At 38.7% G+C, this 23,291-nt stretch overlaps 1 protein-coding gene across 1 annotated transcript in view; it reads left to right on the forward strand.

Annotated features, from left to right (window-relative positions):
- Positions 1 to 23,291, forward strand: part of COL14A1 (collagen, type XIV, alpha 1) — a 217,518-nt gene that overhangs the window by 10,175 nt on the left and 184,052 nt on the right. The window contains exons 2-4 of the mRNA XM_006830676.1: positions 10,612 to 10,728; positions 16,401 to 16,544; positions 18,123 to 18,209. Of these exons, the coding sequence (XP_006830739.1) occupies positions 10,612 to 10,728; positions 16,401 to 16,544; positions 18,123 to 18,209 (348 nt within the window). The remainder of the gene's footprint in view (positions 1 to 10,611; positions 10,729 to 16,400; positions 16,545 to 18,122; positions 18,210 to 23,291) is intronic.

The following is a 23,291-nucleotide window of genomic DNA, read 5'->3' on the forward strand; positions in this document are numbered from 1 at the left end:
GACTCTGTGTATTCCTTCCTTCTTCTTTTGATACTTTCTGCATCATTCGATAATTTTCCCAGAGAATTCTTCAGTACTCCAAATTGAATTTTTTTCTTCAGATCCCTTAGTCTGAAAAATGCTGAGTGAGTTCTTCCCTTTTGTTTTTTAGTTCCAGGTTTTTGCACATTTCATTATAATATAATAATAGGCATATTATAATATGCTTCCATGTGGTGCTGCAGGATAATGCAGTGGACTTGAAAGTCTGTTTGAACTGTGAGGTTGGCGGTTTAAGCTCACTAGCAGCTACTAGGAAACCCTATACATGGCTGCTATGAGTTGGAACTGACTTGATGACAGTTACCACCACCAACAACAATGAAGCTGTTGTAATATTTTGTATTAGTGACCTCATTTTGATTTTTTCATGTAAAATATGAACAATAATAATACCTGCTAATCATCATTGATTTACTTGATTGCTTTTAAGGAAATATTTACTTTAGTTGATTGTCTTGTTTTCTATTGTTAAAACAAAGAGAATAGTGAGTTCCTGTGGGTTGACCTGTTTTGACACTAACTTGCAAAGTCATATCTGAAAATGTTTAGAGGTAAGACAGTGCTTTGCTCCTGGCAGGCGTGTTGACTTCTAGCTGACACTAATCACTCTCAAACCTTATATTCTAATGGACATCTTTGTTGTTGTTAAGTGCCGTCAAGTCTGTTCTGACTCATAGTGACCCTGTATGTGGTTTCCAAGGAACAGCTGGTGAGCTTGAACCACTGACCTTGCGGTTCAAACTGACCTTGTAGTCCAGAGCATTAACCCACAGCACCACAACGTGGGCATCCTTAGCATCATGTTTATGAACAAAGTGAAGAATGAAAGATCGGTGTGGAGGCAGAATAATGGCCTCTAGCTGTTCATGTCCTGGTCTTTGTCACTGGTGAGGATTTCAGGTTATGTGGCAGAGAGATAAGGAAGCAAGTAGAACTAGGTTTGCTCATCACCTGGTCTTAAGAAAGTGACCCTGGATTATCCAGGTGGGCCCAATATAATCCAAAGGTCTTTCTTATGGACAATGGAAGCCAAAGTATCCCTGTCAGAATGATATGATATGAGAAGGATTAGACTGCTCACTGCTGACTGTAAAGATGTAAGGACAACATGAGCCAAGGATGTGGGCAGATCCTAGAATCTAGAGAAGGCACGATAATAGCCTTTTGTCAGCCTTCAGGTCTGAAACTGAACTCACTCTGGTGGCCAAGCGATAGATAGGTTTATAGGGGCACAACAACACTAGTGAGGTACATACACTATAGAACTGCCAACCATTTGAGATAGAAAGGGCAGCATTTACCCAAAGACAAAATTCAGAAAGGCTAGGAAAGAAGGATGTATGGAAACAGGAAACACAGGAAGGAAATGTAAGAAACAATGTTAGACTGAGGAAATTGTAATCATTGAGGTGAAATGAAGTGTATGCTTTACTGAAAGTAAAATCAGTGATCTGCTCTGTAAATGTTCACTCAATTCACATTAAACTTAAAAGGGGGAAAAAAATGGTAAGAAGACAGATTTTCCCCCTAGCGTCTTCTGAAAGGAATACAACTTGATTTTAGCCTATTGAGACCCCTTTCAGACTTCTGACCTCCAGAATTCTAAGGTAATACATCTGTCTCATTTTCAACCACTATATTTGTAGTAATTTTGGTATAACAGCAAGGAAGCTTGCTGATGAAGATCAAAATATTACTGATGAAGATCAAAAACTACACCCTCCAGTACAGGTTGCATGCCAATGTAAAGAAAACAGAAACTTTCACAACTGAACCATAAATAACATCACGATAAATGAAGAAGAGATTGAAGTTGTCACAGACTACAGTTTGGTTAGATCCACAGTCAACACTGACGGAAGCAGCAGTCAAGAAATCAGACGATGTATTGCATAAGGCAAATCTGCTGCACAAGACCTCTTTAAAGTGTTGAAGAGCAAAGCTGTCCATTTGAAGACTAAGGTGCACCTGACCCAAGCCGTGGTATTTTCAATAACCTCACATGCATGTGAAAGTTGGACAGTGAATAAAGAAGACCATAGAAGAATCGATGCATTTATATTATGGTGTTGGAGGAGAATATTGAAAGTACCATGGACTGCCAAATTAAACGAGCAAATCTGTGTTGGAAGAAGTGCAGCCAGAGTGCTCCTTAAAAACCTGGATGGTGAGACTTCATTTGTCATACTTCAGACATGTTATCAGGAGGACCAGTCCCTGGAGAAGAACATTATACTTGGTAAAGTGGAGAGTCAGCAAAATAGAGAAAGACCCCTAACGAGATGGGTTGACACAGTAGCAGCAGCAATGGGCTCAAACATGACAACAATTGTGAGGATGGCACAAAACCAAGAAGTGTTTTGTTCTGTTGTGCATAGGGTTGCTATGAGTTGGAACTAAACAACAAGCAAAAAAACTAATAGTATTAAAAACTCATACAGTCATTAGCTTTTCTCTGGTAGCATAGTGGTTACAAGTCGGGCAGCTAACCTCAAGGTCAGCAGTTTGAAACTACCAGCGGTTCTGCGGGAGAAAGATGAGGCTTCCCGTAAAGATTTACAGCCTTGGAAACCCTGTACTATGGTTGCTATGGGTCGGAACCAACTCGACGGCACTTAACAACAACAACAACTCTTAACACTGTTATCCTATAGAATACATTTTACCACTTAGTCTCTATGTGTCCATACTTTGTGTAAAACTTACCCTTTCCAGAGACTGTGACCCTGAGTAATTTTGAACCCAGGTAATTGACTTAAATGAATGTCTGTGACTAGATTATTCTAGCATCTTTTTTTCAAGACAAGTTTTGAAGTGAACTGGAACTCAGAAAAAGTAATTTTGTGTTGACTGTAAGGATAAAAGGTGTATAGTAATGACAGGATGATGGCACCAACATTTTCTCAGAATTTCACAGTAAATATGTATTTGGTTCTAGCAATGTTTGCTTTGGATGCGTATAAAGAGCCACTGAGGGTAAAGCAACTGTCATTAAAAAACCTCAAAGTATATAAAGTTGGAAACTTCTTCACATGAAGTCTAAGATTTAACTTTATAAAGACTTCTGTGTTAATCCATTGAAACATTTTTTTAACTGTTATTACTAGTCCAACATATTTGGAAATAGAGACTATTTCCTTACTGCTGTTCTCAGCATCTTTGTAATGAATCATGAAATAATAGCATAATAGGTTCTAAGTGAGATAAAAAAAACAACTCTCTTACCCCTACGGCTCAACTTTCAGCCAAACAATAGACCGGCCTATAAGGTGAACAGCTATTGTAAGGATGGCCCAGAACCAGGCAGTGTTTCGTTTTGTGTGCATAGAGTGGCTATGAGTTGGTACCAACTCAATGGCACCTAACATCAACAACAATAAGGTAAACAGTAACACCAGGGAGGGATGCACGCCTTAGAAAAATCAAGCCTATGAGAACAAAAGGGTACATTTTCCCAGGGCTAAACCTCAGAAAGTGGGTAAGGACCTGAAAGAAGGATGAATGGAACCAGAAATCACAGGGGAAGAGTGTTATTACGTTGTAAGGATTGAGATCAGTCTCACAAAACATAATGTGTAGGAATTGTTGAGTGGAAAACCAATTTGTTCTGTAAACTTTCATCCAAATCATAATAAAATTAAAAAAAGAAGAAGATAAAAAAGAACTCTTTAGCATACCCTGTAGTAAATGTCTCTTGCAATTTAACGGGTCCTGTTTATAGCCCATTTGGGCCATGCATTTAACAGAAAAATAGCTGAGCTAAAAGCTGAAGTTTTTAAAGGCATTTGGGAACTAGGCCAAGCACTTTACTGCTGCTTAAGGGTGTTTTATTTGGTGACTGTGATAGGGTTTTCCATCAACATGGCACTCTGAACTCTGTTTTCAAGGAAAAACCTTCTCAGTGTTGCCCATACTGCTGTATCGTTGCCAGAGATTTCTGATTGCAAATAAGAGAAACTTCTCTTACCAAATTCAGCACACACACACAATTACTGGAAGGTAATACAAAAGTAACTCTGTAGTCAAAGTAAAAATTCAATAATCAAGCCTTGAAAAGCATAGGAATCCGAGTTACCGTTTGTAGGGCCTAATGACCATTTTTAAGGAGCCCAGATGGCGTAATGGATTGCGAGCTGGTCGGCTAACTGCAAGATTAGCAGTTCAAATCTGCCAGTCACTCCACAGGAGAAAGAGGAGGCTTTCTGCTCCTGTAAAGATGTACAACCTCGGAAACCCTATACAGGGTGGCTATGCATCGGACCCGACTTATTGACACACAACCATTGCCACCATTTTTATTGACTAAGCAAAGGCTTTTGACTGTGGATCATGACAACTATGAATAACTTTGTGAAGAATGGGTATTCCAGAACACTTAATTGTGCTCATGAGGAACCTGTGCATAGATCAGGATGCAGTCATTTGAACAGAACAAGTTGATACTGAATTGTTTGAAATCAGAAAAGGTGTACACCAGGGTTGTATCCTTTTACCATACTTATTCAGTCTGCAAAAATAATTTGAAAAGCTGGGTTATAGGAAGAAGGATATGACATCAGGATTGAAGGAAGACTCCTTAGCAATCTTCAATTGACAGGTGATACAACCTTGCTTGCTGGAAGTGAAGAGGACTTGCAGTACTTACTGATGAAAATCAGTTTGGATTGCCCCTCAATGTAAAGAAAACTAAAGTCCTCATAACTGGAGTAATAAATAATGTCATGATAAATGGAGAAAAGTTTGAAAACTTCATTTGCTTGGATCCACAGTCAACACTTATGAAAGCAGCAGTAAAGAAAGGAAATGATGTATTTATTGCATTGAGCAAATCTGCTACAAAATACCTCTTTAAAATGTTGAAGAGCAAAGACATCAGTTTGAGAACCAAGGTGCACCTGACCCAAGCCATGGTATTCGATAGCACTTAACAACAACAATATATGCATATGGACGTTGGACAGTTAATAAGGAAGATCATAGAAGAATCAATGCATTTAAATTTTGGTGTTGGATAAAAATATTAGATCCGCCATGAACTGCCAGAAGAGCAAACAAATCTTTCTTGGAAGAAGTACAACCAGAGTGATCCATGGAAGCTAGGCTGGTGATACTTCATCTCTCTTGCTTCAGATATGTTTTCATAAGAGACCAGTCCCTAGAGAGAGATACCATGCTTGGCAGAGTGGAAAGTCATTGAAAAAGAGGGAGAACCCCACCGAAATGAAATGACACTTTGGCAGCAGCAGTGGACTCAAACCTAACAGTTGTGAGGATGGGACAGGACTGGGCAGTATTTCATTCTGTTGGACTTAGAGTTACTATGAGTTTGAACCAACTTGACGGCACCTAACAATAATAACAATAAGGATCATTTTCTTTGGAGCGAACATTGGAATGGAACTGCTAAACTATTTTTCATCCTTCCATCTCTGGACTGATTCAGATTAATTGGAGAGTCTGCCTGTCCTGGTTTGAATCATTTGATCACCCCTTAGTCAGGAAAGGAGCCCTGATAGTTCAGTGGTTAAAACACATGGCTGCTAGTTGAAAGAATGGCAGTCCCAAATCTCCAGCTGCTCTGAGGGAGAAAGATATGAAAGTCGGCTTCTGTAAGGACTAAACTCTACAGGGCAGTGCTACTCTGTTTTGTGGTGTCTCTATGAATTGGAATCAACTTGATGGCAGCGGGGTTACTTTTTGGAGTTTGGTCAGGAAAGGATGGCTGATTAATCGTACAGCCAAGCCATGCATTGGGGGAAGGGAAGTTGTTCTATGGAAAAAACCAGAGTGCTATTACAGAAGGAGGTGAGGAGGTGGTAGGGAACAAATGTTCATTGTGGTGTTTCTGTATAAAAACCATTTAAGTGTTTTAATAGAAGGAAATCTCTTCAAAGGTTGTCAGTTGTCATAAAGGAAGAGAGTAAGGAAGAGTAATTTGCTCTTGAGCAAGAGATCCAATTCCTAAAACAGAATTTCCTAAATGAGACTTTAATGGATTGACATAAAAATTCCTCTCCTAAGGAGTCTTCACATCAAGTGTCAATGCTATTCCCTCTGTATACAGGGTAGATAGGGATGGGCAACTTAGACATTGGCTACCTAAAATGAGGGGACAATAGAGGCATGAAGTGACTGGCTTACAAGTTTTCAAGAGGGAGTTTAATTTATGAGTGTGCAGGGGAAGGTAGAGTCCCCACTGAATAGTTTTCATCTTGTCTAGACAGGTCTGGTGAAAAGAGATGGGGATAAGATTCTTAGGATTCTATAGTAATTGTTATCATGACTAATTGTGACTGTCACAACTGTAAAGGTAGACGTTTTGTAACAAAAAGGGGGGAGTAGTTAATCTTACATTCCAGAAACAGAGGACCCTTTACCACCATCAAGAGAGAAGAGCACAAGCAGAGTGCAGGACCCTATCCAGAGAAGCTGCGACACCAGAGATGGAGTCAGATATGAAGACATGGAGAGAGGGAGCAGCTGAGGACTCTGGACTCATGGAAAGAGAGAGACTGGGTGCTGGTGGCCAGGATGCAGGCTTGCAGAATGTGCCCTTTGCTTGTTTAAATTATTATACATTCCTGAATGTTTCTGTGTACATCCCCTCCACCCCACCCCCCCAAAAAAAAAACCCCGAGGGAATGAAAGCAAATACTGTTGAATGATGGTGCACGGAAGAGATTGTAATCATTGCAATGAAACAATGGTGTAAAGCCGATGTTCTCCCATGTAAACTATCACTCAGTTCACAGTCATAGGATGGGAAAATATATCCAGCATATCACCAAAAAAAAAAAAAAAATCTCTCCTACTTAGTTGTTTCTGTGGAAATGATTGCAGTAAACATTTTTGAGTTTCGACAAAATCTTTTCTCTCCAAACAAAACAATAACACAAACACACAACAAAACCTCTGTACTTTCAAATCAAGTGTCACCCTGCAGTTGAGAAAATGGACCCTCCTCAGTCCTCCTCCTCAAGCCCCCTTTGGGTTGAAGTTCTTATGAGTATGTTCACAAATGTTTTCTTTGACCCATATCCCATTTCACCATGCTGAGGATGAGAATGTTGGGCTCTTCTTGGAGTGTGCCAGAAATCAGACTGCACTTGCCTTTTGTTTTTCTGTAAAGATTAGCATTTGAGCAGACACCAAGTTGGTAGAAAGCACATGCAAACATTTATAACTTTTACTAGAAGTTAAGTGCACGCATAAAAACATTTCCTTTGTTCTTGCAAAAAGGAAACTCCTAGGTTTGGTGTTAAATGTACTTTTCCTTTCCTAACCAGCATTTTTCTTTGTCAAATGTTTTTCTGCTACAGTCAAAAACCTAAATGAAATAGAACTTTGTGCCTAACCAAGATTTCCTTTTAATGATTCTGAGTATATTTATGCTGATATAGGCAACTGATGTCGTCTGTTGATAAAAGGAAACAGTGACATTACTTTTTCCAGCAGTTATAATGGGACGGTAGTCATATGACTTATTTGAGAATTATTGAAAGAGTTGACTGTTGGCGGATTTTGTTGTTGTTTCCTTTACACTTTATTTTCTTGCATATTTTCATGGAATGAAAACAAATGCCACTCTGGTTCCAGAGCACAGCCAATGTTAGCTGAGCATTAGGGCTAAATTTTTAGCACTGATTTCTGCCAGATGTTTAGAAGGTTAGCTCTTGACCACAGAAAGATGTTGAGGGTTGGAAACTCAGATGACATTTACAGAATAAAAGCGTGGGGTAGAGAATGCTTTTCAAGATTTCTACTCTTGAGTTGATTCAGATTTTATGAGTTTCAGAGTAGAATTGTGCTCTCTGGGGGTCTCGATGACTGCTAATTTGAAAGCAGATGACTAAGTCTTTCTTCTGAGTTGCTTCTGGGTAGACTCAAACTTTTAGATTAGCAGTAACACAGTGTTTGCATCACTCAGGGGCTCTGCAGTCTAATCAGAGTGTTTTTAAGTCTTTGTTCTTCATGAGATGGCTGCACACCTGGGACACTAGCTGAATCACTTGAAGCCCCATCCTGCCTGTTGTCCATTTCTACTGGATGGGTCACAGGTATGCCCACTTCCTTTCACCACGTTCATACAAAATTCTACAAAAAGTTTGACCAATGATGTCTAGCAACCCACTTATTTGGCTAAAAAAAAAAAAAAAAGTTGGACTTGTTTAAAAATATTTTAGTTATTATGTTGAATTATCTAAGTTGCCAATAAAGCAAAATCTGGTAGCATAAGGGTTACGAATCGGGCTGCGAACCGCAAGGTCAGCAGTTTGAAACTACCAGCTGTTCCGTGGAAGAAAGATGAGGCTTTCTGCTCCTGTAAAGATTTACAGCCTCGGAAACCCTATACAGGGTCGCTATGGGTCGGAACCGACTCCACGGCACATAACAACCACCACCACCACAACTACCTTAGTTTCTCATGTCCATCCACATGTTAGTTTTACCCATCTTACTCTTCTTTTTTGAAAATAGCTTTTTTACTGAAAACCTTATATTTGACCGTTAACCAGAGCAATGTAAATTCATTCATCTACGCATGTCAAATTGAGAAGGGAAAGCCAATGTTTTTGTTTGGCACAACTAGAGTTCTTTGCTGAGAGGTAGTCATGGACAACTAGAACAGAAAACACTGTTCTTAAGATTGCATCCACAGTGTTTACTGATCTCAGGTGAGTAGACAGTTTGTGACGGAAGAAAAGTCTTCATTCTTTCATTTCCTGGAAGGGTGATGCTTAATATGATCTCCTCTCAAGGAAGCAGAGCCTTTCCCCTAGGGTCAGAGAGTTTAAATCTCTGTTACCACTAAGGAGCTCTGGTAGTGTTGTGCTTATGAGTCAGGCTGCTAATCTCAAAATCTGCAGTTCAAAACTACCAGCTGTTCCGTGGGAGAAAGATGAGGCTTTCTGCTCCGTAAAGATTTACAGCGTCAGAAACCCTGTACAGGGTCACTATGAGTCGGAACCGACTCTACGGCTCATAACCACCACCATCTCTTACCAGGAACTGACTTTGGGCAAGTCCCTTGGCTCCTCCTTGGTCCCCTTATCTAAATTTAAGATGTGAATGCATCTTTCAAGGATTGAATAAGCCTTTGGAATTACCATTAGCTGAAGTCAGGAGACAGGGGAGCAGACAGTTTTAATGGCTGCCTTTCTAATGCGTTATATCTGTCATCGTTTTTAAAGTTGTCATCCATCCTGTTAGCTTTTCGGCAAAAATCAAGAAACTGAGGCCTTGGGGAAAACCATAACTTGCTCAGGATGCTTAGGTACAAAGTAGCAGAACCAGAATCGGACTCATGTCCACAGCCCTTTATGCTCCGAGAGCGATGCTTATTTCTTCTCTCTTGCTGTTTCCTAAACTGAGGAAGAAGGACTGGGCGTAAGAGTGAATAATACGTGCTGAGTGTTCTGTGTTAATGTGACTTCTTTGGCAAATGAATTGAGATATTATCTGATGCACATTTTCTAAATGTATTTCTATGGAAATGTTAGAGCATTTATATAGGGTTGCAAAATGTGTTTTGAAGTTTGAATGACTTACAGAAAAGATTATATGGAACTACCTGTATTGTGAATGATCAGCAGAGATGAAATATTCTGGGCTTGATTCATGACCAGGTGCTATGTATCTTTGTTTCCAGGTATAAATGATCTAGAGTGGAAGAATGGATCAAAGCTTATGAAGCATAATTATCTTTTATTTGGTCCTGAATGCCTTGACAGTCTCTTTCTTAAACGTTTTACAATGAAGATCAAATTACCATACTAATGTTAATAATAGCCTTCTCAAGTTATCATGTCATCAAAAGATGTTAGATCAACAAAATGAAAACCTAAAGGTATAAAGCAGGTCCCAGTAGTGCAGATTATAAAAGCTCCTGTGTTCCAATTAAAAAAAAAAAAAAAAAAAATTCATCCTTGTAACATGATGTAGGCATTTTACAAGATTGGCTTCCATTATCAAATTAGACCAGAGTACTGAATTCGAACACTACACCGTAGTTCTTTGTCATAGGGCAGTTCTGTTTAACAAATGGATATCTACTACAGAAGAAACCAATGCTCTTAGGTTTGTGTTATTTTGTAAACCTATCAGCTTACTTACTGGACTCCTGGTATGGTGCTGTAGGATTAGCTCTGGACTGCAAACTACAAGGTCAGCAGTTCAAACCCACCAGCTGCTCCTCGAAAACCCTGATAGGGTCGCTATGAGTCAGAGCTGACTCAACAGCACTTAACAACAACATCAGCAATCAGTTTATAAATGGGATTATGTTGTTGTTGTTAAGTGCCATCAAGTTGGTTCTGACCCATAGTGACCCTGTACAGCGTTTCCAAGGAGCTGCTGGTGAGTTTGAACTACCGACCTTGCGGTTCAACCTGACTTTGCAGTCCAGCACATTAACCCTCACCCCCACACCAACACCAATTTATTAATGGGGTTATAGCAACGTATTTTGAGATTGTTGAGGTTTTGTGTATTTTGTTTAGTTTGACTTTTCAGTTTAACAAATGGAAAGGTAAATGTCTCAACCTTTAAACATTTCTTTTTCTTTCTCAGTGGCTCCCCCCACCAGATTAAGATACAATGTGCTATCTCATGACAGCATACAGATATCATGGAAGGCTCCAAAAGGGAAATTTGGTGGATACAGGCTTCTTGTGACTCCAGCTTCAGGTAAAAACAATTCATTGTGTTTTCTAAACCATTAACAACTTTTCACACTATGGTAATTACACATATACAAGGGGTCTTTTTTTCTTTTAAATTGTGAACTGAGTGATAGTTTACATGAGAAAACATCAGCTTTCCACCATCCTTTTATTGCAATGATTACAATCTCCTCCATGCATCATCATTCAACAGTATTTGCTTCCATTGTCTCTGTTTTTGTTTTTGTTTTCTCAGTTTTTTGAGGGGGAGGAGTGGGGAAAATGTACACAAAAACACTCAGGAATATATAATAATTTAAACAACCAAAGGGCACATTCTGCAAGCCTGCCCCTGGCCGCCAACACTCAGTCTCTCTCTTCCCATGAACATTCCATTCTCTTTTAATTCTATTCTTCCATTAACTTTTTGAAGCCCCCCTTGTATTATACCAAGTATTTAAGCAATTATTAGATTTTTGTTGTTGTTTTACTTACTCTAATCTTTTCATCTTAAAATCTTACCCTGTAATCAAGGAAATAGAGTCCTGGTGTGGCGCTGTAAGATAAGCTAACTGCAATGTTAATGATTCAAACCCACCAGATGCTCCTCATAAACCCTATACAGGGTCACTGGGACTTGGAACTGACTTGATGGCATGTAACAACAATAACAACAATCATGGAAATACCCATTTGCCATCTAGTTGATTCCAACTCCTAGTGAACCTGCAGGGCAGGATAGAACAGCTCTTTCAGGTTTCTGAGGCTCAAACCACTATATGAGTAGACAGCCTTTTCCTTCTCCTGCCAGTGTTGTGGTTTGCAGTCCATCGTTTAACCCAGTGCACCACTAGCATGCTGGTGGCGGTGTAGGATAAGCACTGAACTGCGAACAGCTGCTCCATGGGACAAAGATGAGTCTGTCTCTACTCCTGTAAAGACTTATAGCTTCAGAAACCCCGTACACAGCCACTTTGGGTTAGAGCTGCCTTGAAGGCAGTGGATTTGGTTTTATGTTTGGAATCTAGGAAATCATATTTCCCAAAGTGTCAAGAATGGCCCTTGGAATCATAATTCTCCTTAAGTCAGATTTCTAGGCTAACAAAAATTCTTACCACTTCTGTTTTGACATAGAATGCATATTGACGCTTCAAAATGCAATACTCTTGGATGGCCAATAGTTGTAAATGGTTGAGTAAATTGCAATGAATGAACTTGATAGGCCCTTCTTCAGTCATTTACATTAAAATGATAAAAGTTAATGTTGTTGTTAAGTGTCTTCCAGTTGGCTCCACTCAGAGCGACCCAGTATAGTGTTTCCAAAGAGCAGCTGGTGGGTTTGAACCACCCACCTTGCTGTTCAAACTGACCTTACCACCCATTATGTTTATCCTGAAGCGCCACATTCTGAAATTTAGTCAGACATTTTAAGGGCAGGAAAATCAAAAGTTGAGCATATTTATTAATTGTGAAGATAATTACTTATGTAAAGTTGTTGTTGTTGTTGTTAAGTGCCGTTGAGTCGGTTCCGACCCATAGCGACCCTGTACATAAAATGTTTTAAAATTTAAATTGGGGTTGAATTTTTCTTTCCTGTATACTTTTTAAGAACATAATAAAGTAAACCAATACAGAGTATGTATGTAACAGGGGAATCAAACCTGCTACATTGGTGTCTTGGAGACAAAGATGTGCTCTACAGTTGGGCTGGTAGAATTCAAAACCTGATCTCTCCCTTACAACTAGTGTGACTTAGGCAAGTTGTTTAACCTCTTCCAACCTTAGCTTCCTCTTGTGTAAAATGAAGAAGCTATAGTACTTTATGGAGTCCATGTGTGGCACTGTAGGGTAAGCAATGGACTGCTAACCACAAAGTGGATGGTTCAAACCCACCAGCCACTTCTTGGAAATCCTATACAGGGTCTCCATGAGTCACAGAAGACTCAGAGGTATTGAACAACAAGAATATCATGGAGGAGTTGGGAGAAATGCCCTCAAAGTGTGGTGTGTGGATCGGCAGTAGCACCATCACCTGGGAGCTGGTTTGACTCGCAGGAGTTTTCCTCCCGTGACCTACCAAATTGTGGAATCCTACATACATTACGTTTGAGGAGCGCTGGTGGTAATGTCGAATGAATTCAAACTTGTAAAACATTTAGAACACTAGCACATAGTAAATGTTCAGTCTTAACCTACACCTGTTAGAAAGGCAAACCAGAAAAAAGAGCACACAAAAGAGCCCACGTGAAAATTGTGCACAGAAAAACCTACTGTCATAAATGTGCACAAGAAATCTGGGTACAGAAAAATGCCCACACAAAAACTGCTAACATCAACAAAACAAAATGCCCAGATGGTAAATATGCACATAGAAAAATTGTGAATTTGGGCATTTTGCTATTTATGCTTATTTTTTTGTGGGGGCATTTTCCATGTGCACATTTTTCTTGTGCATATTATGTAAGTAGAGATTTTTTTTCTGTGCACAGTTTTCAAGTGGGCTTTTTCTTGTACTTTTTTTTTCTTTCCATAGAGCTTTCCATAGAAAGGTTCTCTAGCATCTCTCTCAGGTTTCAATTCTTCTTCAAGGACCCATTTCATATAGTACACAGTGAATATTTAGGAATAGTATGTATACAGGCAGTATGGTGCTATAGGGTCAGCACTGGACGGTGAACCACAAGTTCAGCAGTTCAAACCCACAGCTGCTCCTTGGAAATCCTATATAGAGTCACTATGAGTCAGAAACAAAGGGTAAGCAGAGTACTGGTGTAGCACTGTAGGATAAAGTACTGGACCACAAGGGTGGTTAGAACCATGCAGTCAGTGGTTCAAACTCAGTAGTTACTACTTGGAAACCCTATACAGGGTCGCTGTGAGTCAGAACTGACTCAATGGCACTTAACAACAACAACAAAGGGCAAGTAGGAGTTGTCTAGAAATATTTGTATATTGTTGTTGTTAAGTACCGTGGAGTCGGTTCTGAGTCATAGTGACCTTGCACAGGGTTTCCGAGGCTGTAAATCTTTACGGGAGCAGAACACCTCATCTTTCTCCCATGGAACCACTGGTAGTTTCGAACTGCTGACCTTGAGGTTGGCAGCCCGACTCGTAACTATTACGCTACCAGAGCTCTTTTATAGATGTAATTATATAAATACAGTTTTTTCTCTCTTTGGTGATGATGAAGGAAGATGGTTCTATAGAGCTGAGTTTTTTTTTCTTGGAGAACTTTTCCCAACTCATTGAAGGAAGCAGATATTTGCTCTATTGTTCCTAACCATGGCCACCTTACCCAGCCCTGGACTTCAAATCTCAAACCTGGCTTCTTGCTCAATTACTCAAAAGGAATATTCCCCTTTCTTTTATTACAAATATTACAAATCTAGGTTCATTCAAATGACTTGGGTTAAGCAGTACCCGATACCAGTTTCTCTGGTGTGTTGGCCTACAGAAATGACTCACTTCTGGAAAACCCATATGTTATTCTCAAGTCTGTTCCAGATTTGTCCTTTTGGAGGATGACCCATTGAAATAACTTCGACTTTTTAAGATCCAGTTGCTTATATAATAAGTCATCATGGGAAATTTATATTTAAGAGCTTTTTGAATATCAGTATAAGTGTGAAGGTCAAAATGCCAGTTGCTGATTTGTGGTAACTCTGGGAGTTACTCATGTTTGAGCTTGTAGGGTAATATTTTTCCTGCATGTAGTTTGATATTTTCTGACTAATTGCTGATTGCACCAAACTCTTAAATTTCCCAAGCGGGTGTCATTGCAAAATCATAGGATTTAGAAGTGACTTGGGGAGCAATTGAGCCGTCTTCAACCTGGTCCTTGAGTCCCCTTTACAACAGCTTGTTTTAAAAGGAGATTTTCAGCTCTTGCTTAAACACAAAAATGTAAACTGGGGTTAAAAGCAAATGCTTTCCTTCTTTTCTTTTTATTGTTGAAATATAGAAACAACAAAACGTCTTCCATGTCAACCATTTTTACATCTACAGTCACCCACACCCCTCCACTCCCCATGCTGCATCATCACCATCGCCACGATCTATTTACAAATCATTTTATTCTCTCTCCATTTTTTTCTTTCCCCTTCCTTCTTTCCTTTCTCTGTTTCCATTTGTGGGACAGTTCCCCATGCTTTGTCCTAATGAGAAAATAAATAGACATTGTTTCCCTTCTAGGACCTGCATTTCCCATTTCCCAAGTTAGCACCTGTCTATGCTCTAACCAGTGAATAATTTGTCTTCCCTCCCACGCCTGGGCAAATACTTTCTTGATGAATTATTTTGTTTTGTTTTTCATTTCAAGTCCATCAGACATTCTTGGCTCCCTTGTTTCTATCTGTTCCATCATAGTAAATAAAAAGAGTAATACATGTAACCACACATTATTTATGGACATTCTAGTGCTATGGCTTGAATGCTGTTTAATGCCAGCCCTTCCTGAAGTGTATGCCATGATTTTCTGCAGGATGCTAATAGCTATTGTGCAACCAAATGGTTTAATGGCCAAATAAATTAGAGTAAGGCTGATTTGCACAGACTTTAAAGCTTTTTTAATAATAAATAATATGCCCTATGCTTCGCCACAAGATGTTCTAATAACAGCTGATATTTTCCAAGGATCTTTTTATTTCCTTAGTGAAACACATTTCTGGAAATACCAGATTGTGAAAGACTTATTTGGTACTTTATAGTAGGTTAGCTTTAAATGATAGACGATAATGAAACCAGATTTAATATCTTGGGCACAAATGCACTTCCAGGAGAGGGTCTTGTTGAGAGAGAGGCTCGGTTTTACCTAATAGCACTAGCAGCACGGATGATAACAGCATCACATTTTCCACTGAAGTCATCAGTTTATCCAAGTCTGATGAAAATCTATTCTGATCTTTGTGATCCGCTTGATTAATTCAACAAAGATCCTGCTGCTTTTACTGGTGCTACCAGAGGGACCGAAGGTTTTAATGAATTTCCCTTTTCTCAAACACAGGAATAGGTGCCACAAAGTTAAGAGAAGATAAGTATATTTGGGATTTTGCATAAAAGTTGAGTGTTTAATCAGGAGATTTTAAGAATGCCTTAGTTAGTAGCCTAAGTTGGTGTAGACATGATGGGGTTTGAAACCCGTTCATCAGCTTAAGGAAACCAGGCAGTGATTCTGAGCCAGTGGTGGTCAGCTTTAAAGTGTTTAAATTGATCACAATTCAAGGGTACTCTGACTCTCTTCAGAGAGACCTTAGGAAAAATCCCAACGTGGATAATTACATGCAGTCTTTCTATATATCTGCGACTCCTTCATGTTTAAGTGGAATTCTTTCCATGTCTCTGATATTGGGAGCTTGCTGCCTTCCTGTTCTGTACTCTATTGTGGGGTTACCTAGTGTATAAAGCAGGAATGGGTTAGGATGAAGGATTCTCACAAATGTGCTTTATCTAATTGAGACATTACATTGTCTTAATAAAAAGAATATAACTGATAATGAGAATGAAAGCCTTAGTGAATTTAAGTATTATGCATACGTGTGTCCTTAGATGTATTTTTAAGTATTATGCATGCGTGTATCATTAGATGTATTTTTAAACGTTTTCATCTTTTAGAATTTGGACTGAGGCTTAAAATTTTTCCTCGTTATACACAGTTAACCTCATTTCTAAGAATTTATTTCTCTTTCTGTTTCATTATAGGTGGAAAAACCAGCCAACTGAATCTCCAGAACACTGCATCTAAAGCAATTATTCAAGGTCTTATGCCAGATCAGAATTACACAGTTCAACTTATTGCATACACTAAAGACAAAGAAAGCAAGCCAGCTCAAGGCCAATTCAGAAGTATGTCTTTCAAGTCTTAAAGGGACACTATAAAATTCTCTCTCTGCATGAAGTTTGATTCTCTGGTCTGTAGTTTAAAGGGTTTTTAAGTTGTAGGTTCTTTTAATTGGAAGAGATCTCAGTAGGCATGGGGTACAGGAGACAGGACAGAAGAACTCAGAACCCTGTCCCTGTGACCTTCCTTCTAGTGATCACAAGGACAACAGAAACTCCCTTTCCCTCCAATGTGTGGAGGCCAGAATTTCGTGTATTATACATATACAAAGAAAAGGCCTGTCCTGCTTTGCTTTCTGTGCTACCTCATTGTTTCGTTAGACTCATTAAAAAACAAACCAATTTATTATTATCGACAATATTAAATATGATATAAATATAAACAGACCTAGCTTCGATGGCTTGATGATCAGAGCTCAACTAGAGGAAGATAAAGAAATTTGATACAGGAAGCCAGTGTAAATTGCTACAATTTGATGAACTTGACCTATACTTATGGATGTAGTAGCTCAAAATATCAACAGAGAGGGAAGGAGTCTTCACATTAAGGATCAAGCCTATCCTCTCTGTACACAGGGCTGATAGGGGCAGGCAACATAAACATTGGCTACCTAAAATGGGAGGGCTAAAAAGGCATGAAGTGGCTGGCTTACAAGTTTTCAAGAAGGAGGGTGCTGGGGAAGGTAGAATCCCCACTGAATGGTTTTCATTTTGTCTAAACAGGTCTGGTGAAAGGAGGTGGGGATAAGATTCTTGTGATTCAATACTGAATAATTGTTATCATGACTAATTGTGACTGTCACAACTGCAAAGGTAGAAGTTTTGTAACAAAAACAGGGAAGTAGTTAATCTTACAGTCCAGGAACGAAGGGCCCGAGGACCATCAAGGGAGAAAAGCACAGGCAGAATGTGGGACCCTATCCAGAGAAGCAGCGACACCAGAGGTGGAGTCAGAGATGAGGACATGAGAGATAGAGCAGCTGTGGACTCTAGACTCATGGAAAGAGAAAGGCTATGTGCTGGTGGCCAGAAGGCATGCTTGCAAAATGTGCCTTTGGGTTGTTTAAATAATTACATGTTCTGTTTTCTGAGTGTGTTCTTTTGTGTGAGGAGGACATTATGGTGGGGTTCTCCAGCTTAGCTAAGATCTTTTTACAAAAGGGGACATACTCATTGGCTTAGTCCTTGAAATGTGAAGATATAGCTTGAATCTTGTGCCAACTCTAACTGGTTTTGTGAAATAGTTTTGAAGTCTCCTGGTCTTAGTTCCCTCATGAAGTGGGAACAATCATGCAATTTGCAGCCATCATGAAGAATTAAATCTTACATAATGCATCTGCCTGTAGTGTGTATTCAACTGAAGCAACTCAGGACATGCTCTCTGTGCCTCCCTCTTCAAGGTTGAAAACCAAACCAAATCAAACAAAACAACATAGTAGCTTTAATCGTTGGAAAGGATGCTTTGTGATATAGCACGTTTCTGTTTAATACCTCAGGACTTGTAAGGATTTTGCTAAAACTTTTTTTGTTGTTTTTTAAAAGATTTTAACATAATATGTTGCTGTATTTCAATTTCTCTTCCAGTTAAAGATTTAGAAAAAAGAAAGGATTCAAAGCCCAGAGTCAAGGTTGTGGACAAAGGAAATGGGACTACACCATCCTCACCAGAAGGTCAGATACTGTTTTGATTTGCTTAGTTAAGGCTTGTACTATTTTAATGACACAAGCAATACATGCAAACACAGACAAATTCAGATCTGATGTGAAAATGCCTTCAGCCTTTCTCCCTCATATATAATGACTGTCAACACTTCTGTGTGAGACCTTTCAGTCACTTTTCTATGAATACACAAGCATTCGTGTACAGCCTGTGAATTCTGTTTCTTGTTCTGTGCATTGGTTTTTTTCACCTTGAGATTTTTCCATGCCACAACATATAGAAGGCAGGATAGCCTTATGGTAAATTGTGTTCAGTTGTCCCTTGGCCTGCTAGAATTTAAAGACTTAATCACTTTTAAACCTGGGTGACCTTATACTGGTTATCAAATTTCTATGCCTTTATTTCTTCATCTGTAAACTATGGGTAGTAAGATTCACGTCATAGAGTTCTTTGGGATTAAATGTGTTGATCTGTATAAAATACCTACAATTCTGTTTAGCATTTAATAATACTAGCTAGTATTGTTAATGTACTTTATTCCTTTCAGTGGCCAGATAGTAACCCATGTCATAGACTATCATGGTTAATTAACTATTTCCCTGTTGGCCATATAGGTGTTTTCAGATTTTCACAGCAAACATATTGCTAAATGTAGTTGCAAGGTTAAAAAATACAAAAAATATATAATTTAGTTGTTGTTATTTTCCATTGAGTCATTTCTGACTCATAGTGACCCTGCATAGGGTTTTTGAGGCTGTACATCTTTGTAGGAGCAGAAAGCCTCATCTTTCTCCCATGGAGCTCGAAGCGCTCACCTTGGGGTTCGCAGTATATTTGAATAACTTAATACTTTTACTTACCATGTATGACAGTGCTATTCTCATATGTTCTTTACAACATTTAAAGTACTCAATTTCACAAAAATTTTCCAATGTCATCTCATTACTTTAGTTTGCATTTCTCTCTTTTGTCTGTTTCTGTTTTGTATTTTCTGTCTTTTTCTTATTAATATGTGTATGTGTAAACTCTAGATATTTTTGATATTAAATATTTTTCTGTTATATTGTTTTAAATATCTTCTGCTTTGCCATTTGTCTTATACTTTATTTCTACTTTTTTGAAAATTTCAATATTCATAGTTTTTTAAATTAATAACAAATATTTCACTCTTTTAGTTATATGTTTTATGTAAAAGTAAAGTATCATACTTGTACAACATACTTGTTGTTGTTAAGTGCCATCAAGTAGGTTCCGACCCATAGAGAGCCTATAGGGTTTCCAAGGAGTGGCTGATGAACTTGAACTGCCGACCTTGTAGTTCAAACCAACTTTGCAGTCCAGCGCATTAACCCACAGTGCCACCTTAGAACTCTTATTCGTGCAGATTTTGATATTTAGTTTTTCACCATGCAGTGCATACTATTTTCTAATTTCCATTAGAAGTTCCTCTCTGATCCATGAATCACAAGCAGTCCCCAGATTATGAATGAGTTCTATTCTTAAGATTGTCTTTACGTCAAATTTGTATGCAAGTTGAAACAGGTATCATTCTTACCTAATGCCAGTTAACCAAATGTTTGTCTTAATATAGAGTGTACCCAGATTTTCATTAGCTAATTGTACAAATAGATCATCCAGCTTTTCTTCATAGTCTGGGAACCCCATAGAAATTTGCCCACCATGGGTGACCTTGATGGCATTCGAAATACTGATGGTAGTTTCTAACATCATGACTGCACACAATGCAACAAGCTGTTGTGGATAGATGCTTTGGGTGGTAGAGTCCTCACAGATAGGAATAGTTAGATAGAGGAAAGAGGCATTCATGCTAGCAGGACTGAGCTAGGACTAGTGGGTGGAATAACAATACTAAGCAAGACTATGACAATTAGCGAGAGAAAAAGAGAGTGTATCTTTTAATGAAAAATTTAGGAAACAAATCTAGATACGCTAAAACATCTTTAACATCATAACATAGTAGTGATCGTGACAATGTTTTGATGCATGTTGCAAAGTATCGACCATTTATTATTATTAGCCATTCATTGTATGTGACTCTATATGGTAGCCTTTATGGGAGTTGGTTTGAAACGACACGTTGTACTTAAGTCGGACGTTTGTAACCTGGGGACTGCTGGTACTTCCAAATGTGCTACTTATCATCTAAACATATAAGAAGTTTTAAAAAGAAATTTACTTGTGATTGGTATCTACATTAATTGCATTGTGGTTAAAAAAAAAAAAAAAGCAGATACACAAATCAGAAAAAAGCCCGTGGTATATAAGAATAGGCTTTGAAATTTGCTGAGATTCACTTTAATACTTAAATGTAGTCAGCTTTGTAAAACTATTTCATGTGTCTTTGAGAACAATGTGTTTTTTAAGTATCTCTGATGTGTCATTTTTTTCGTTTTTCTTTGTAACCCTGGTAAATTTTTGCTTTAACTAATTTATAGACTAGGTACATACAAAACAAAAGTTATTGTCTTTTTCTACTGAATATCTTTTATTATTTGGCCATGATTTTGTTTATTCTTTGTAATTCAGTATTCGCCTCATAGAATACGTGGGTAACTCAAAAACCATTGCTAGGAAATAGTAGAACGCTTTACTGAACAAAAATATCAAAATGTGAAGCTCTTGTTTCTGGATATAGTCTCCCTATAGGTCTATACAATGAAGGAGGCTGTGTATAGACCTACATGTTGTTGTTAAGTGCCACTGACATTCCCACTCACAGTGACCCTCGGCACAACAGACTGAAACTGCCCTGTCCTGCACCATCCTCACAATCATTTATAAGCTTGAGTCCATTGTTGCTGCCAATGTGCCAACCCATCTCGTTGGGGTCTTCCTCTTTTTTTGCTGACCCTCCACTTTACCTAACATGATGTTCCTTTCTGAGGATTTGCTCCCCCTGATAATATGTCTAAAGTATGAGAGACGAAGTTTGGCCATCCTGGCTTCCAAGGACCATCTGGCTGTACTTCCTCCAAACACAGATTTACTTCTTCTTCTAGCAGTCCATAGTACTTCCGATACTCTTCTTAGTGTCCTAACGCAAATACATCAATTCTTCTATTGTCTAACTTAGTCACTGTCCAGCTTTCACATCCCTATGAAGCTATTGAAAATACCATGGCTTGAGTCACGTGCACCTTAGTCCTCAAACTGGTATTTTTGCTTTTGAACACTTTAAAGAGGTTTTATGCAGCAGATTTGCCCAATGCAGTATGTCATTTGATTTCTTGACCAATGCTGCCTTGTCATCCATTATCCATGAGTGATAATTGTGGATCCAAGCAAAATGCAATCTTGTTAACTTCAATCTTTTCCCCATTTATCGTGATGCTACTCATTGGTCCAGTGGTGAGGATTTTGTTTTGTTTTGTTTTCTTCACATTGAGGCATAGCCCATATTGAAGGTTGTTGTGTTTCATCTTTATCAGTAAATATTTTAAGTCTTCTTTGCTTTCAGCAAGCAAGATGAACAAGTTGTATCGTCTGCATTACACATGTAGTTAATGAGTCTCCCTCCAATCCTGATGCCATGTTCTTCTTCATATAATCTAGCTTCTCAGATTATTGGCTCAGCATACAGCCACTCCCTGGTAACCCTATAGAAGGTTGCTGTGGGTCAGAACTTACTTGACGGCACTGAACAACAATAACAACAACAACAGTGTGATGACTGAAACTGCAGTTGCCTTGGCAGTGCCAGACCAAATGATTTTGCGGGCCTTATGTGGCCCATGGGCTGAAAGCTCACCACCCCTGATGTTTCCAAGGAGCAACTGGTGTGTTTGAACCACTGACCTTGCAGTTCAAACCGTCCTTACAGTTCAGTGCTTATCCTACAGCACCACACCAATATAGAGGTTAGAATTAAAAATGCATACTTTTGTGGGGCACACTTCAATCAATAAAATATTGTTCACCAATTCCAGAACATTCTCAGCCTTTAACTCTTCAAATAGTCTTTATCTCAATTATCTAGTCTCTCTTTCTCTTCAAATTAGATATATGATAATCTCCATAGATGATCTAAATCTCTCAATTCCCATATAGTTTAGTCTCTGATTTTATAAATGACATTTCAAGTAATTTCTTTTTATCTTCCTGTACACTCATGATTCATTTTCATATTCTAACCTGATCTTTAGCTTCTTCTTTTAATTTTCCGTTTCAATGACTAAATCTCTTATTTCTAGAAATTATATCTGCTTCCTTGACTCTGTCTTCCAGAAAGATGTCCTTTAACTGCTGCCTGTTGTTGTTAAGTGCCATCGAGTCAATTCTGACTCATAACGACCCTGTATAGGGTTTCCAAGGAGCGGCTGGTAAGTTTGAACCACTGACCTTGCGTTTCAAACCAACCCAGCGGTTGAGTGCATATCCTACAGCATCACACCAGGACTCCATGTTAAGATAATATTTTGTCTGAAAGCACTGTAGGCCTGCCTTTCCTTAAAAAAATCGTAGGAGAGACAACTCCCCCTTACCACATAATACTTATTCCAATAAAATTTCCTTGTCATTTCCTCGTTAGAGAGAATATATTGTTTTTTTGGTTCAATATTTCACTAAGGATACAGATTTTTGAGAGTACTTCTTATCAATTCCGACTCTGATTATGTGGGAGGATTGTCTTAAAAAATAAATTATAAACAATGATGAACACCAGGTTAGAGTCAGGGGTGCTAGGAGATTGGGTGAGGATGTCAGTGGGGCCCACTATACATGGAACTCGGCTATGGTTGGTCCGCTGAAGACAAAAAGGCCTTTCCACACAGTTTTAAATACAGCTCTTGCTCTAAACCCGTGTCTCATGATGTGTGCCGCTCTTTGTTTTCCCTGTCAGTTACAATTTTTTTGTACAAGAGTCTACATTGATGGTTGTGCTGATACAATCAGACATTTTTCACATACTTAAAAATTTTAGTTGAAATGCAAAGAGCTAAGATTCTTAACAGAGTGGCTGTGTAGTGAAATAATCAGTTGTTCTCAATCTACTATACATGTTTCTTCAATAATCCAAAACAAGCTCTTAAACAAAAGTGGTATTTGCCCTTGAGCATACTATTGGCACATTT

This window comes from Chrysochloris asiatica, unplaced genomic scaffold, assembly GCF_000296735.1.
Source record: "Chrysochloris asiatica unplaced genomic scaffold, ChrAsi1.0 scaffold00001, whole genome shotgun sequence".
In the NCBI taxonomy this organism is placed as follows: domain Eukaryota; kingdom Metazoa; phylum Chordata; class Mammalia; order Afrosoricida; family Chrysochloridae; genus Chrysochloris; species Chrysochloris asiatica.